Source organism: Sceloporus undulatus, chromosome 4 (assembly GCF_019175285.1).
Source record: "Sceloporus undulatus isolate JIND9_A2432 ecotype Alabama chromosome 4, SceUnd_v1.1, whole genome shotgun sequence".
NCBI classification, from domain to species: domain Eukaryota; kingdom Metazoa; phylum Chordata; class Lepidosauria; order Squamata; family Phrynosomatidae; genus Sceloporus; species Sceloporus undulatus.
The window spans coordinates 150,362,730-150,378,843 of NC_056525.1; the positions used below are offsets into that span (position 1 = coordinate 150,362,730).

The 16,114-nt window shown below is 38.8% G+C and overlaps 1 protein-coding gene across 4 annotated transcripts in view; it reads left to right on the forward strand.

Moving 5' to 3' along the window:
• Positions 1-14,313, forward strand: part of CAMSAP2 (calmodulin regulated spectrin associated protein family member 2) — a 104,212-nt gene extending 89,899 nt beyond the window's left edge. For 2 of the 4 annotated variants that reach the window (XM_042465156.1, XM_042465157.1), the window contains 6 exons: positions 789-925; positions 2,513-2,733; positions 4,455-4,575; positions 5,663-5,778; positions 8,184-8,302; positions 10,994-14,313. In XM_042465156.1, coding sequence (XP_042321090.1) covers positions 789-925; positions 2,513-2,733; positions 4,455-4,575; positions 5,663-5,778; positions 8,184-8,302; positions 10,994-11,299 — 1,020 coding nt within the window. In that variant the 3' untranslated portion in view covers positions 11,300-14,313. The remainder of the gene's footprint in view (positions 1-788; positions 926-2,512; positions 2,734-4,454; positions 4,576-5,662; positions 5,779-8,183; positions 8,303-10,993) is intronic. The other 2 variants (XM_042465158.1, XM_042465159.1) reach the window with 1 other exon arrangement.
• Positions 14,314-16,114: the final 1,801 nt, after the last annotated feature.

Genomic DNA, 16,114 nt, shown 5'->3' on the forward strand with positions numbered 1-16,114 from the left:
ATTGAGGAGGAGGGAGTAAGATTGATTTCTGCTGCTCCAGAGAACAGAACCTGGAACAATGGATGCAAGCTACAGGAAAAGAGATTCCACCTCAACATTAGGAGGAACTTCCTGACAGTAAGGGCTGTTTGACAGTGGAACACACTCCCTCGGAGTGTAGTGGAGTCTCCTTCTTTGGAGGTCTTTAAACAGAGGCTGGATGGCCATCTGTCAGGGATGATTTGATTGAGATTCCCTGCATGGCAGAGGATTGGACTGGATGGCCCTTGTGGTCTCTTCCAACTCTATGATTCTATGAAAACTAATGCACTTTGTACAGAAAACATATTTTCTTTCCCATACTTTGTTTTCTACAAAGAAAATGGTATATTTCCAAATTTCCTGCAAATTTATATAATTTGCTAAAATATATTCATCATGGTTTTGAAGAGGGTGGTCTTTTCTATGCCAAAAGGAATATTTTTGTATAGAGATCAGTGTATTTAGCACAAAATACATTGAGCAAAAATACTGCTTTCCCCACAAAATACCCCACAAAAAGTTTTCTCTACATTAAAAAAACCCTCTGTATTTATGCACAAACAAAAAATTCCTGAACAAAATCCTGAGGTGTGAATAACCTCCCAGCTGTTCTTCATTTGCTTAATAGTAGTCTTTTGCATTGGGACACCTATTTCACCTAGAATGTGAATGTTAATTAGTATTGTTCACATAACCTACTGTGTATGATGTCTACTAATTATTTTAAACTATCACTTGACTTGCTCCTTCCTAAATGTTGCAATCAGGATGATCAAAAGCCTGAAAATGATATGGCAGTGAAGCGGGCAGCATTATTGGAGAAGCGATTGAGAAGGGAAAGAGAAACCTTACTTCGAAAGCAACAGTTGGAAGCAGAGTTAGAAACTAAGAAAGAAGAAACAAAGTAAGATCAACTGGTGGTGATAGTCTCTGAGAGATAGCTGACTTAGATTTTATCCATCACAGTCTTAACTATTACACCACAGAAGTAATGTTTGTCATAAACAATTTTTTCTGAAAACCATTTCATTTTCACTTTTAGCCTAGTTGACTAGTAATAAAATTCTGAACAATATTCTGAGCAAATTTTCTCATGCACATAGGAAGAAACATGGACATCATGTATTTCTGATTACTGTACATACTCATGTATAAGTCTCGTAATTTTAGTCAGAAAATTAGCCCAAAATAACTGAGACCACTTATCCATGGGTCGATGTAAGTACTGTACCTTAACTCTTATTTAAAAAGGAACCATACCCTAGTGAAAGGCAAAAGTATAATATGTCCTGGAAGCACTGATGCCCCTCTACTTTCTCATCCATCCAGTCTTTAGGATGAGCACAAACAGTTATGCCAGTGGATTTTGTAAGTTCTCTGGCACTGTTTTCTTTTGCTTCACCCTTTACATTCTTTCTGACATGCCCTCAGCGTATTCACAGGTCATACCAAAATCTGTAATTTTGGTCTCAAAACCTGCCCTTGACTTATATATGTGGTTTACTTATAGATGAGTATATGTGGTACAGGTGAATGTTTGTCCCCATAGAGTAGTCATAGTCTTTAGATAAGGAGTGGGCAGTTGTGCTGATCCCAGTTTCCCTGTCCTGATTTTGGGCTGAAAATTGACTGAAATTGTTCCTGCAAATAACCATACAGTCAATTTCCAGAGGGTTTGAGGGAGAGGGTGGGAATTGGGGGGGGGGGGGGGCACTGGCATTCTTTGTGGTGTTTAAGGACATTTGGGGAATTTTTCTCACCCAGACAAAAATGTAAAAAAAAAACAACTGCTAAGAGTACTTGGGAGTCTTCATGTGGCTTAGGGGCACAAAGGGGTCAATGGGGTTGCATGTAATCTGCAGGCTGCACTTTCCTCTCCCTTTCTCTAAATACAAATGAGATTCACACATAAAAGAAAAGCATAATTTTTCCTCTACATGCACAAACTGTGGCAGGTTTTGGGTTTCAAGTACTCCACCCTCTCTCCACATACCACAAGAGATGTTTGGAAGCATCTCAATATGGGGAACTGTGATTTGTTTAAACTATGGCTAGTGAATAATCCAGGCTCTAAAGCCACATTTGAATGACTGGATGGTGATGCTTTAAAATTCTTGGGATAATTATTAACAACCTATGGCTGTATACATTACAATGAATATAATAGAAATTATATTTAACTGCAAACTTGGTTATTTTAAAATATATATTGTATGTAGCAGAGGAATATTAATAGAAGGACCTACAGATGCCTACAAAAGTGTTTTTTCTGGGACTCTCTAGGTCCTCCAGTGAAACTCCATGGTCAAAATCCCCCCAAAATTTTCTGGAGGATCAAGAGAGAACATATTAATCAAACCCACAAATAATCAAATCTGCAAAAGTCAAAGCCACAAATGTGGAGGGCCAACTGTATCTTGTGAGCATCACAGATATTTTTGTATGTGGGAGGAAAGTAAAGTTTTACTAATAGTGATGTTGATTTTCCAAGGAGGAAGTCTGAGGAAGAACGTCAGAAAAAGGAAGATGAAAAAGCAAGGCGAGAGTTCATTAAGCAAGAATACATGAGGCGGAAGCAGCTGAAGCTCATGGAAGACATGGACATTGTCATCAAGCACCGCCCCCACTTATCCAAACAAAAAAAGCCACGTCCAAAATCCATTCATAGAGACCATATTGAGTCACCCAAAACTCCAATCAAAGGTCCTCCAGGTAATAAACATAAGAAGGAGATTGATGCTAAAAACCCCAGCTTTGGTTGCAGAACTAAGGCCCGGTACAGACGGGCACATTGCAGTAATATTAGGGCTCGATAGGATTGGGTGTCCAGATGCACCCAGCCCTAGTGACATCACAGATGCGTGCACCTGTCCACATAGCAGGTACCACAGCTACACAGTTGTGGTGCCGTGTACAGACGCCTGTCAATGGAGCTGCCTAGAGCGGCTCCTTTGCCACATGTGGATGCTGTTGCGTACCAAAGAGGGGCAATGTTTCGCCACCTGTGTGTACCGGGCCATAGTCACTGAAATATGATGGCATGTAGCTTTTTTTTATTCTAGCATCTGTAATTGGGGGAATGTTAGTGCAGTTAGCCTCCTGTTAGGTTCTTCCCTCTAGTCTTTTGTTTGCCCTTAGGTAGAAGGGAAAAGGTAAATGCATTCTACTTATTTTTGTCATCCCTGAATTACAATTTGGAAGCTATCAGCAGTTGTCATTTTAAGGGACAGCATCACACTACACTATTATAGTGCAGTTATTTCACTTCAACTGCTTTGGCTGCCTCCTGTAGAATTCTAGGTTTTGTAGTTTAGTGATGCCTAAGAGAATTCTAAATGCCCCTCCCTAAACTGCAAATCCCAGGATTCCACAGGAGGCATCCACAGCATTTAAAGTGGACTTATAGCACTATAACAGTGTAGTGTGGTATTGAAGATTTTCATTCCAGCACTTAGCATGGGGTAAGCTCTGGTAAAATGTTTAGGAAAGGCATGTGTCTGAAAGCCTGATGTTCTTCCTAAACATCAGGGAATCATCCCCTCGCCTCCAGCATCCCTGAATCATTCAGGGAGCAGCCATCAATGGGAAATGTCTGCTCCCCCGAACGATTCAGGGACGTTGGAGGCGAGGGTATGATTCCCTGACATTTAGGAAGCACGTCAGGCTTTCAGACACACATCCTTCCTAAATGTTTCACCAACATTTTACCAGCACTTACCCCACAGTAAGCATTAGTGTGAAAATCTTCCTTGTCCTATGTTGCTGTTTACTTGTCCAGATTACATTTGAGTCAACAAGAAGATTAATAGCAGAATGTCATCTCTACTTTAACTAGGGGGGTTCATCTTGGTGTCCCATTATTCTTTGATATTGCCTAGGTTTAGAAATGCTAGGGGAAAAACAGACTGGCATAATATGCCAGCTTGGGGCAGCGTGGGTTCGTGGTGTTTAGATGACACACACCCTGACACCACCCCCAAGCCAGCATCATGCCACCCGCCTCACCAGACTGTTTAGATACGCATGCTGCAGGTGCGCTGACAAGCCAGTACCACAGCGGAAAAGCCACCCTTACTCCACCCCAAAAAGAGTTGCATTTTGCCACTTCTTTTTGGGACGGAAAAACAACGCTGGATCGGTGTGTGGTTGCCACAGCCTCAATCCAGCAATAAAAGGGATGGTGTCAAGCCACTCCTCAATTTCACTTTAGAATTGATCTGCTTCAGTGATACATTGTATAAGGATACAAATACAATATAAATATTGCATAAGAAAATACACTATATAAGTGTACATACATACCATTCATAGGGCCAGTAGAAAGCAAAAATATTTCTTATAAATCTTTTCTACTTTCCTAGCATCAAACCTAATTTTAAAAACACTATATGTTCTGTTTCATCATTCTTTTAAACTTCCTTGTATTCATCCAGGTTCACAACTTGACTGTGTTGTTGATGTTGTTTCCCTCCCATCCCCAGTGTCTAGCCTTTCTTTGGCATCACTGAACACAGGAGACAATGAGAGTGTACAGTCAGGCAAGAGAACTCCAAGGTAAATCTTCAGTTAAATTATTTCCATTGGGAAGAAATTATTATGTTTAAATGTTTGTCCCAACACTCTTCAGGCAGTGATCCAGTAACAATGCATATTTGAGAATTCGTGACTTCATTCTTCAGACCCAAGACTTGTCTCTACTGGCCAGAATACTCCTGGGTTCCCCCAGAGTATTCTGGCCCCAAATTTCCCCTGAATTCCCCCCATTATCTGTTCTCTCTTTGTAGTGATGACAGAGAGCTGCCGTCCCACACAATCCCTGTTCATTGCTTGGCACCACTGCTCAGTTCACAGTATGGTGCCCACTGGGCACTTTGTTCTGACCTCACAGCAACTCATAGTGTGGCAGTGCTGGGCAGCTTGCAGGACAGCATGGGATGGAAATTGCCTGTTTTCGCTGCAGAGACAAAAACCAAGAGCAAAAGATAAGGTTTTAAAATTTGAGCCTTTTTTTTAATTATGCAAATTTTTGTTTTGACCTGGGATGTCCAGTGGGGCATCAGATGTGGTGGAAATGCCCTCCACATATCCCTGAAGATACTTTTGGCACATTTCAGAGCATTTTTCCCCCAGATAATTTCTTTAAAAAAGGTTTGAGCTGTGGAGGCCACAAAAACAACCCCCAAGGGTCACATGCAGCCCATAGGCCACATTTTACCCAATGCTGAGTATATGCTACAAATTCATGTACATGGAACTAGCATTAATTTTAGGAAGGCTAATTTAATTTTAACTCTTCTCATTGGCAACAGCTATAAATAAGTTAAAGTTCTTCAGATATGAATCTCTCTACATTGTGCGAATTAATATGAATTTGCAACCAAAGTGTGCTTTGCTGCCTTAAGGGAGCCAGTGGGCACCTTCAGTAGGTTGGGCACCAACTTTCATCCCACAATCCTATAGCATGCGCCCTCAGCCAAAGTATGTTTCTTTTAAGAGGATGGTTTAAATTTCCATTTGAAAAACAAACAAACAACAAATGTTAGCAGCCTGATTATTTTCATCTTAACACTAAAAAGCATTCTTATTAAGCATTACATTGATACCACCACCACCCTTTCCATTGCTTAAATATAATGTTTAGGTCTGAGTCTGTGGAAGGATTCTTATCTCCAAGTCGTTGTGGTAGCCGTAACGGGGAGAAGGACTGGGAAAATGCATCAACAACCTCTTCAGTGGCTTCTGCTACAGAATATACAGGTTGGTATTTTGAGTTTTGTTCAAAGAAAACTGTTTGAAATGCTCCTTCCTCAGGCATCCACTTAGGAAATAATAGAAGACTACTTCCCATCCCTTCATCTTCTCTACCAGCTGTCAGCTTAAGGAGAATTGTGTTGTGTGTATTGCATTGGGCCTGGCCATGGCATCCGCTCAGACAGAACATTCATGCTCCCCTATTTGTATCAAGCAGTCTTGGAGTTCACCAAGGCCTCAGGACATAGTCCACATCTACATGCCTCCTTGAGTGGAGGAGTCAGGATTTGTTTGTACTGCTGTTTCTCCATTAATTTAACTACGCACTTTTCTGTTAGCATGATAATTACTTTGCTTTTGGTTCATGCATATGCTATAATAAAATTTCCTATTTCCACCATTTAATGTTTCCCTATACGTTCTTGTTGGGAATAGCAGTCTCATACTTTTAGGTTTCATAAAGCTAAATTATTCAAATTTATCCAAAATATAAAATATAAGGGACCAGAGGTGTTTTGGATTTTGGAATATTTGGATATACATAGTGAGATATCTTGGCAATTGGACCCAAGTCTAAACACAAAATTATGTTTCATATACACATAATAATCTGAAGTTAGTTTTATACAATATTTTAATAATAATTTTATTGGTGCATTAACAAAGCACTTGTTTAACAATTACAATAATAGTGACCATACATAAAAGAAACAAAGAAATGAAAGAAGAAAAAACAAACACAAATAGAAACAAAACTTCAAAAACCCCTACAATACTACAGCCTCACTCACCACCACCTATACTAAACATGTAGTTTGTATAAACATGAAATTATTGAGCTTCCAAGTAATATAGATTGCAGTTGATTATAGCTATCATCTTATCACTCCTCTAAATATCACGACCTGTCCATTCTACAAAAGAAACAATAAAAACTATCCAAAAGATAAGTAAATAATGCCTACATATTGAATCCTAATATCACTATGTCCCCTCTTAATTTTTTTATATAGTCCGTAAAAAGTTTCCAGATACTCAGTAATTCATTTATATCATTGCTTTTAACAAAATTGGTCAGTTTTGCAAGTTCTGCCAAGCCCATTATCTTATCCAGCCATTCTGAGATATTCAGGTTTTCATCTTTTTCCAATTTTTAGCATATACCAATCTTGCGGTTGTAACCATATAATATGTTAATGTTGTGTGTCTTCTTTCCACTTTATTCTCATAGTCAATAACATTCAATAAGTAATTCAGGTCTATAGGTTATGTCCTCTCCCAAGATCTTTTGTATAGTAGAATTAACGTTTACCCAGTCTTTCCTTGCTTTACTAGAGGTGGAAAAATGTTCCCACCTCCTGATGGGACTTCCAATATTTATTATTCCTCCCTTTATACATTTTTGCAATTATATCAGGCATTAAATACCACCTGAAAAACATTTTATAGTTATTTTCTATAAGATAATAACTACTATAGTACTAAGTACTATAGTACTTTTTACAATAATTTTCTATAAGATCATAAGTAAATTTCAGTTCCCTTGTCCACATCCTTCCCATTCATTCATATTAATATTATCCCTTTTTTGCCCAACACATCATACATCCCTTAACTTGTGTTCAATCTTAATAACATTTTGTCTTAATAACATTTTACTTATACAATATTTTAAAATAATTTTGTTCATGCAACAAAATTTGTGAACATTGAACTATCAGAAATCAAAGATGTCACTATCTCAGCCACTAATTTAAAAAGCTTTCATTTTTGAGATTTCGGATTTTGGAATTCCAGATAAGGGAGACTCCATCTGTAGTCCATTCACCAAATCTGAGATCTTTCAGGTACTTGTACTCAGAATAATGAACTTGGGAAGATAAAGTGATGGACTTCCATTTTTTACTTTGGCTAAATAGATTTTTGAAACTTTTCCAAAGGCTTCTTCATTCATTTCCTTATACATTTAAGGTAAGAATGTTTAAAATGAAATAAAGTACTGAAAAGACAGACTAATTGGAGCACATTCTCTTATTAATGATCTCAGTTGTTTCATATTGTATCAGTCATAGTCTTCACAGCATGAACTCTAGTGTCCCATTTATCTTAATTGTGGTGGGAAATGCATCATGGTGTTTAGGATTTGCTTCCTTAAAACTATATTATTTTTATGAATGAACGAATTTATTACGGCACACGGCCAGCACCAAAATATAGCAAAAATACAAAACATATAACATCAGGTGTACTGCCATAGCACAAATATATCTACATTCTACTCTGAACGAAGATGTGTATCTTCTATATATCCAAGTAGGAGGGGAGAAAGCCCACAGTCCCATTTTTATTTTTATTAACCTCTCTCTTTTTCTCTTCTCTCTCTCTACCCCTGTCTCACTTCCTCTCTCTAGGACCAAAGCTCTACAAAGAACCTAGTGCAAAATCCAACAAGCACATAATTCAGAATGCCCTAGCTCATTGTTGCTTGGCTGGAAAAGTAAATGAAGGTCAGAAGAATAAAATATTAGAGGTAAGGCTGATCTGTAAGTGGAGAAAAGGAAGAAACTTAAAATTTAAAATTAAGTGTGTGGTATCTTTTATGGAAGACCTGGGCTGTATCCACTACTCATGGAGACACTATTGTAGGATTTTCTTGGCAAGATGTATGCAGAGGAAGTTAGGTGCTACCTTCCTCTTAGGCTGTGAGAATATGATTTAGCCAAGGCCATGGCTGACCAGGGCCATGGCCTTGGCTAAGTCATGTTCTCTTGAATCCAGGACTCCATCCACACTGCAGAAGTAATCCAAATTAACACCACATTAGCTACTATGGTTCAGTACATTGAAATCCTGGGATTTTTAGTTTGTTGTGGCACCAGACCACTCTTGACAGAAAAGGCAAATATCTTACAAAACTACAGCTCCCAGAATTCCATACTATTGAGCTATGGAAATTAAAGTGGCATTGAACTGGATTATATTTGCAGTGTGAATGTAGTCCTGGATTTAAGAGTGTGTTAACCAATGCCATGGCCCTGCTCAGCCATGCCCTTGGCTAAATCAGACTCTTTCAGCCTAAGAGGAAGGCAGTAGCCAACCTCCTCTGCTTAAGTCTTGCCAAGAAAATCCTATGATAGTTTTGTCATGCATTGGGGTGACTTGAAGGCACATAACAAGAATAATGAGTATAATATGAGATAAGAGCCAGATTGGTTCTCTTCTATTTCCATCATGTTCCTTGGACAAAATATTTGTTAGAGGGGAGGAGGCCATATATCAGGCCCAAAACTCAGTCAGCTGCCAGTGAGGAGCTGCCAAGAGTCAAAATGTGTCTGAAAAAATGGTCTTGGCTGGGAGGACCCCTGGTAGATCTGAGGTAGTATATGGGGCCCTTTTGGTGTGTGTGTTTTTGGCATGGCGGTTCTGCTTTCCAATCAGAATTTCTAGGTATGAGGGATGACCCTGCCTGGCCAAAATCAATTGTATTCCACAGCTTTGGAATGAAGAATAAACTACATTAAGATGGTCCTCCTTTGACTTTTCTAGAAGAGGGCTTATGTAGCAAATCTGTTCAGGCTCTACACTTGTCTCTTTCCTTGCATTTGCCAGGTTAACAACCTTGTGGAAGAAAAGGTGTCTTTGTTTGTCAGGATCACACTTTATTACAGCTGCATATTCACTGCAGAAATAAAGCTGTTTGATGCCACTTAATTGCCATGGCTAAATGATATGAAATCTTCAGATTTGTAGTTTGTTGTAGCCTACCATTGGCTTCTTCATCACGCAAGATGGTTTGTAACATCTCACCTGATGAAGAAGCCCATGGAGCTTCCAAAGCTTGCAACAAGTATATTGTCCATTTCAGTTGTCCAATAAAGGTATCACTGATTGATTTTTGTTTATGTTTGTTAAATGGCCAACACAGCTCCCTGGCATATTTTCTATAGAAAGGATAGGATAGGTTCCCATAGCTCCTAAAAGAAGAGCAGTTCATCACATTTCAGCAAACATTTAATGCAAAACTAACAATATGTGCATGTGGAATGAAACAACCCGATCAGGTGAGCTTTGCAGAAGTAAACAAATACATGTTGAACCTTTTAGAAACCACTCAAAAGCTTATGCCAAATTGCCTCTAAGGATTTTTTTTTCTTTCACCAGTCTCCACTTTCCTCATCATTTCCATTTTGGTGGCCAGACATGTAGATCAATGTTGTGGGTAGCTGGTGAAGCAGGCTTATCTGCTCTCTTTATCCTTCTGTTTTGCTCTTCATGCATCCTCAGTAAAGGGTTCTGGAGCCCACTGCTCTTTACCTTGCCTGTTGCCGAAAGACACACACAGCTACAAGGGATTGGCTAGGCAGTGATTCCCAGCCTTTGGTCCTTCATTTGTTTTGGACTTCAGAACCCAGAAGCCCCAGCCAACTTGTCTATTAGTCAGGAATTATGGGAGCAGAAGTCCAAAACATCTGGAGGACCAAAGGTTGGGAACCACCAGGATAGAGTACAATCCCATTCTTTCCTGGCTCAAGCTTTATTGAATTATTTTCTGCAGACATACTGTTGCAAAAGTCACAAAAAAGCAAAAAAAACCCAAAAGTCTGTATCTCTCCAGCCTTCCTTTACCATTATCCCAATGCCAATGCTGTTAAAAATATTCCCTCTAGACAGAGGAAGAATAAAGGGTGGGAGCTAGGTGGACATAAAATATTATGATAACTGGCATAAGGCTATAATGCAGAACAGGAACAACAAGGGAAAAAACACTAGTTTCATTCCTACTAGTACAACAGCATGGATATGTTAATCCTAGTATGCTGGTACAGTATGTACTGCCTCCTGGTTTATGGTGTCCCCCATGTAGAGTAACTAGTAGGTGATCTCTACAGTTGTTTCCTTCTAATTCAAATAGAAATATTAGAAATGTATTAGTTGTCTGATCTCCCCCCAAAACAGAAAGTGATGGTTGGAGTTTTGTTGGTTAGTCTCAACTAGAATAGACCCATTGAATCAGTTGTTCAAAGGATAATCAACACATAAGTACATTCATCTTATTCAGTGGCTCTAATGCAGTTGGAACTAAGAGAAGAATTTAAACAAATATGTGTGTATTTAATACAATTAAATAAGGAGTCATTTTTTTAATTACCAAAATAGTTTTAAAACTTAACTTTAATTAATGTGATATTAATTATTTCTCTTCTCTCCTGGCTCCCCCAAGGAAATGGAGAAATCAGATGCCAACAACTTCCTAATCCTCTTCCGGGACTCAGGTTGCCAATTCCGATCTTTGTATACGTACTGCCCTGAAACTGAAGAAATTAGTAAATTGACTGGGATAGGCCCAAAGTCCATCAGCAAGAAAATGATTGAGGGGCTGTATAAGTACAACTCTGATAGGAAACAATTCAGTAACATACCTGCTAAAACGCTTTCTGCCAGTGTCGATGCAATTACCCTTCACAGCCATTTGTGGCAAAGCAAGAGACCAGTAACACCGAAAAAACTCTTTCCTGCAAAAGCGTAGTGACTTTGGAGAAGGATGCCTTGCTGAAGACAGTTGTGGAAAACTTTGCACTTCATTATTTGCTGCCTATCAGAAAAGAGGTTCCTATTTGCCAACAAAATTGTGAGCTGAGATGGGAAGAACAAGCTCTGTTATCATATACAACTGGAATGTAAACACAGTATTGGAGACTTACAGCAAATGAACATTTAAGGGATTCATGCATTCATGTGCTCATGAAAGCTTGAGTTGCCAGTGCAGATAGGTTTGTGCTTACACAACATTTAAAGAGGGTTTGTTTTGGTTTTAAAACACTGAATTGTTGAATGTTTGCAATCTGCAGTGACTGAAATTAAAGCATTTTTACATGTATTGCCTTATACTTTGGTGTATTAAGCTTGTTTTGGAATTTGCATTTGCTTGTTATAACTTGACCAGAGAAATTTCTGTCTTGATTTGCTGTGTCATTAAACTGTTAGTGCCCACAGTTAACAAAGGGCAATTTATTTTGCAATGAAATAGTATTATCTATACATTTTTTGGCTCTCATTTGATCCAAGGGAAAGTTCAGGAAGCTTCCTAGTAGAGAATATCCAGGATTAAATGTTGTTAGCATATTTTAAATTGTGATCAGGAAATGTGATGTCTGACATTCTGCAAAGAGGATCAGAAAGATACCATTGTTGTAAGAATTTAAAAATCAACCATGGCTCTTATCTAGGGAAGCATGAACTGAGAGCTTTGTATGCACTGGTGCTTTTTCTCCTTTTTTTCCTCTTTTCTTTCTGTGTCTTTTTTAAACAGGGATCCTCCTTACAGTTCTGCCCAAGCAGCTTTTCAAATAGCACCCTGAAATGTTAGTAGCTCAGGAGTGCTATATGGTTTTACGAAACACATGCAAATAAAACACCATTACTAAACACATGCACCATTACTAAACACATGCACACATGTAAGGTGGCTCCTGGGAATGGGTCCATGTGTTGCTTCATTTCAGAATGCTAAACAAAACAGTAGTAACTATGCTAAAACTGTACATTTCATGTGAGTCCTTTTGCGAAACTTAAATAGGAATTTATCTAGGAGTATCTAGTTATGAAAGCTATTCTGATATGTTACCAGGATGCTACCCAACCATATGGACCAAAGAAAATATTCTTCATAGATACACAAGATACTGATTTAATTTTATTAAATGTAAAAACAGAATTAATTGGGATACATAACATTTGGAGAATGGCAAAGATATACAGTGTATAGTAATGTTAACAGTTAATTACATTAATTAGTAGGGCATGTTTTCAGTATTTACGAAGGGCTGCACATCTCTTTATGTTAGAAAAGCCATTTTTGCTTGGAAATTTTTAACTTTTTTTTAAGGATCCTACTAAGGATAGCAAGCTATGTTTCAGCAGGTAAAGAAATACTAACTTGAAACCTACTGTTATTTTTATGAGTGTTTTTTTCTCTTAACCTTTGTACACCGGAAGACTTAGTTTGGGGGTGGGAGGGGAACTAGGTAGAACCTCATTCTCAGGAAAAGACTTGAATTATTGATAACCTTGTTCCGTTTTGTTGTTGTGAAAAGTGTTGGAACATAAAGACAGTATTAAACTAGCTGTCGAAAGGATATACTTTAATAAGTGTTCTGCAAAGGAGTATTGAAAAACTCTGTGCACTTCTCCCACTGACCTGCTTGATTTGGAGAAGTGATATTTCACTACAGTCTGCTTGTGTTCTTTATATAGATGTACAGGAATGGGAAGTCCTTAAATAATTTAGAGAACAACACTTTTTTAAATTATTAAAAGGCCTTAGGCATTAATGCATCTGGGTTGTTTATCAACATTTTCTCAGAAATGCAGTCAATATTTTACTGTAATTTATGTCCCTATATATATGTATATTTGTTAAAACTGTAAAAAAAATATCCCCAACCCTCCTGTTTAATAGATACGTGACTCACATCTATTTGTGGTTAGCTGATTCCTACTGTTTGCATGTATATGAACCAGGATATCTAACTCACTCCCTATTTTGAGTGTAAACACAGTGTGCGTGTGTGTATACATACATATGTATGTATAGGAGATAGAAAGTCTATACCTTCTACCATCTAGGCTTATCCTCCAATGAATGGCATAGGCTAAACATTTTGCACATCAATGTAAACGTAAATCTAAATTAAAGCCAGCCTAGTGCACCTATGGTTGGAGAAAGCTACTAGGACATAAATGAGATAGATGAACACAAAAATCACATGAAAGGTTTTTGACTAAACTACATGTTCTTGCTAAAAGAGAAATGTAATTTATAGTTGTGTACCATCTCCTGAATAATGTACATCTGTCCAAACAGGATGGTTTGTAAAATGTGACAAGAAGGGTTCACTTTAAATTATTGAATGTATCATGAATTTTGCCTACAGTTCAGAAAAAGAGGTCTGTGCAGTGTCTAACGGTAGAATGTGAATAATACAATTAAACTGAAACTGTTGGGATTAGAAGCTTACAACATGCTAAGAAAGCATGGACAAGGGTTTTGTTGTTCTAAGCTTGCAAATTTCCTAATGACAATGTATCTTCATTTAGGATCTTGTTCAGGAAAAGAGAAGACTTTTGTGAAGAAACCCAGTGTTTATCAGTTACTTTATCAGAACACACTGGTGCTTTCAGTAGAGGGAGGGGGTATTTTTAATTGTTTATATGACAGAATTTGCCAAACATCCTTATGTACCGGCCAGGTGTCCAGTGTTCAGACTCCAACAGTCATTGCGACTACTGAACCAGTATTTTTGGATGACTGCTGGGTTGTTTTAATGCTTTGGCTGTTTAAAGCCAAATCTTGTTTATTTATAATTTAAATGGGCACCGTCCGTTGAGAAATGTACAGTGTCTTGTGTGCTTACTTGTCCACTTTTGTGGAGCATTGCTACTTTTTTTCTTCTTCTTCAGATGCTGTGCTGTAAGATATTGTCATATAGCTCCTTACTTAGTACAGTGTAGTTCTTCCCTTCCATCTAAATAAAAGGCATGGCACCAAACTGTGTTGTGTTTATCTTTGATACACATTCTCAATTCAGTCTGTGCAGCTCTTTCATTTATTAAGATATTTGTTGGTAACTTTATGAACCGATAGTATCTTATGAAAAACCAGATCAGGCACCAGAGTTACCAGCCACTGAATCCAGACACTTACACATGTGTGCTTGACTTCGAAGATCCATCATTCTGGCTCCAACTCTGTCCATCAGCTACCTTGTGCTGGTATTACACATATACAGACACACATGAGTGATGCTCCACAACAAAATGTGGCTGTGTGTATCCCTGGTGTGCATGCCATTGTGAGCCTGTGGCTGTGGGACATGCTAGGATATGACCATGGGGTGTGTTGGTCCTCTGCACATGAAAGCCGAACACATTTCACTGCCTGAGGCAAAGAACAAGGTAGATCCCCCTCTCAATTCATGCACAGATGTTGACATGGGTGGCTGTTTAATCTTCCTTCAACACTGACAAGGGGGCATTGCCCTCCATTTCATCTGAAAGCAGGAGGCAAGCTTACGGTGCAGACTGCAGTCCACACCACAAAATACACAGTTCTTTCTTGCAAGATATTTGTGGCCACCACCTAGCATGTGCCACCCGAATGCCCCACTCTGCCTAATGGTGGGGCTGGCACTGCGGAAAACCAGCCTACAAAGGGGCAGTATGCTTTTTCAGCAGGTGATAGATTTAGTTTCTCCAGGACTGTTGAGATCCCTTTATTTTCTTCCTCTTCGCCTCTGCTGTGTTTTGCTTCTATTTCCTCTCCCTTTTGAGTTTTATCTCAGGTGTTTCCTTTCACCACTGAATTACAGCTATAGTATAGTGGTTGCTTTCCAATTTATTTCTGTTGTCAGTTCATCTCTCATTTCTGTCCCTAGTGGCATTAAAAATAACTTCTCAGTGGAGACCCAAAATGACAAAAGAGTCTTTTGTACTGTGGCATATACCATTAACTGTTGGTTTTTGTTTTTTTACACAACACAGAAAAATGGACAAGTGGATGAAACAAGGGCTCCTCTGGCAAACTGGAAGCTCAGGCTTAATCCTGCCTTTTATAGAAAGTGTGACTCAAGATTCAGAACATTTCTACACTTCTGCGCATGGCCTGCCTTCTACAGGGCTAGCCTTTTCCAGACTTCTGAAAATAACTTTTGGGCAGTACAGACTGCCCTGAAACAGCAGGCTGGATTCTCTGGTTTTAACTGCAGAAGGACACCACAGCCACCAAACCACACAGCGTCCCTCCATAGTAAAAAGAACCCAATTTTTCCGGGTTCTTTTTGTGGCACCTTGCATATGTCACGAGTGTGTCATTGCACGGTGTTGGCAGTGTCATGGCAGTGTCCATGTGGAAAGGACACCGTCATGATGCCGCCGCCCGTATAGATTAGAGTTCTGGAACATGTGGTTGCTGCGCGCTCTGGAACCCTAGTTTCAATGCCAGCATGCCACTTTTGGCTGGTGTGACGTGGGCTTTTGATAACATATAGCAGTGGAAGAAGATCAGTTTCATAAACCTGAGGTTGTAGATTACATTGTTAAGGCAAGCCATACTATCATGTGTTGATGTCAGATTCCAGTGTTTATATCTTTTGTTTGCTGTTGCTAATACATTTTTGGTTTGGTGCCTCCATGTAAGCACATACAGGTCTGCCACCCATGTTCTTTGAGGGGGAACTTTAATTCCCACAAATGGGTTGTAGATCATTGATAGGTTTTATCTGGGAACTACATACAGATTTCTACTTTTCTTTTCTGTATATTTACTTGATTATTCCTTTGTACC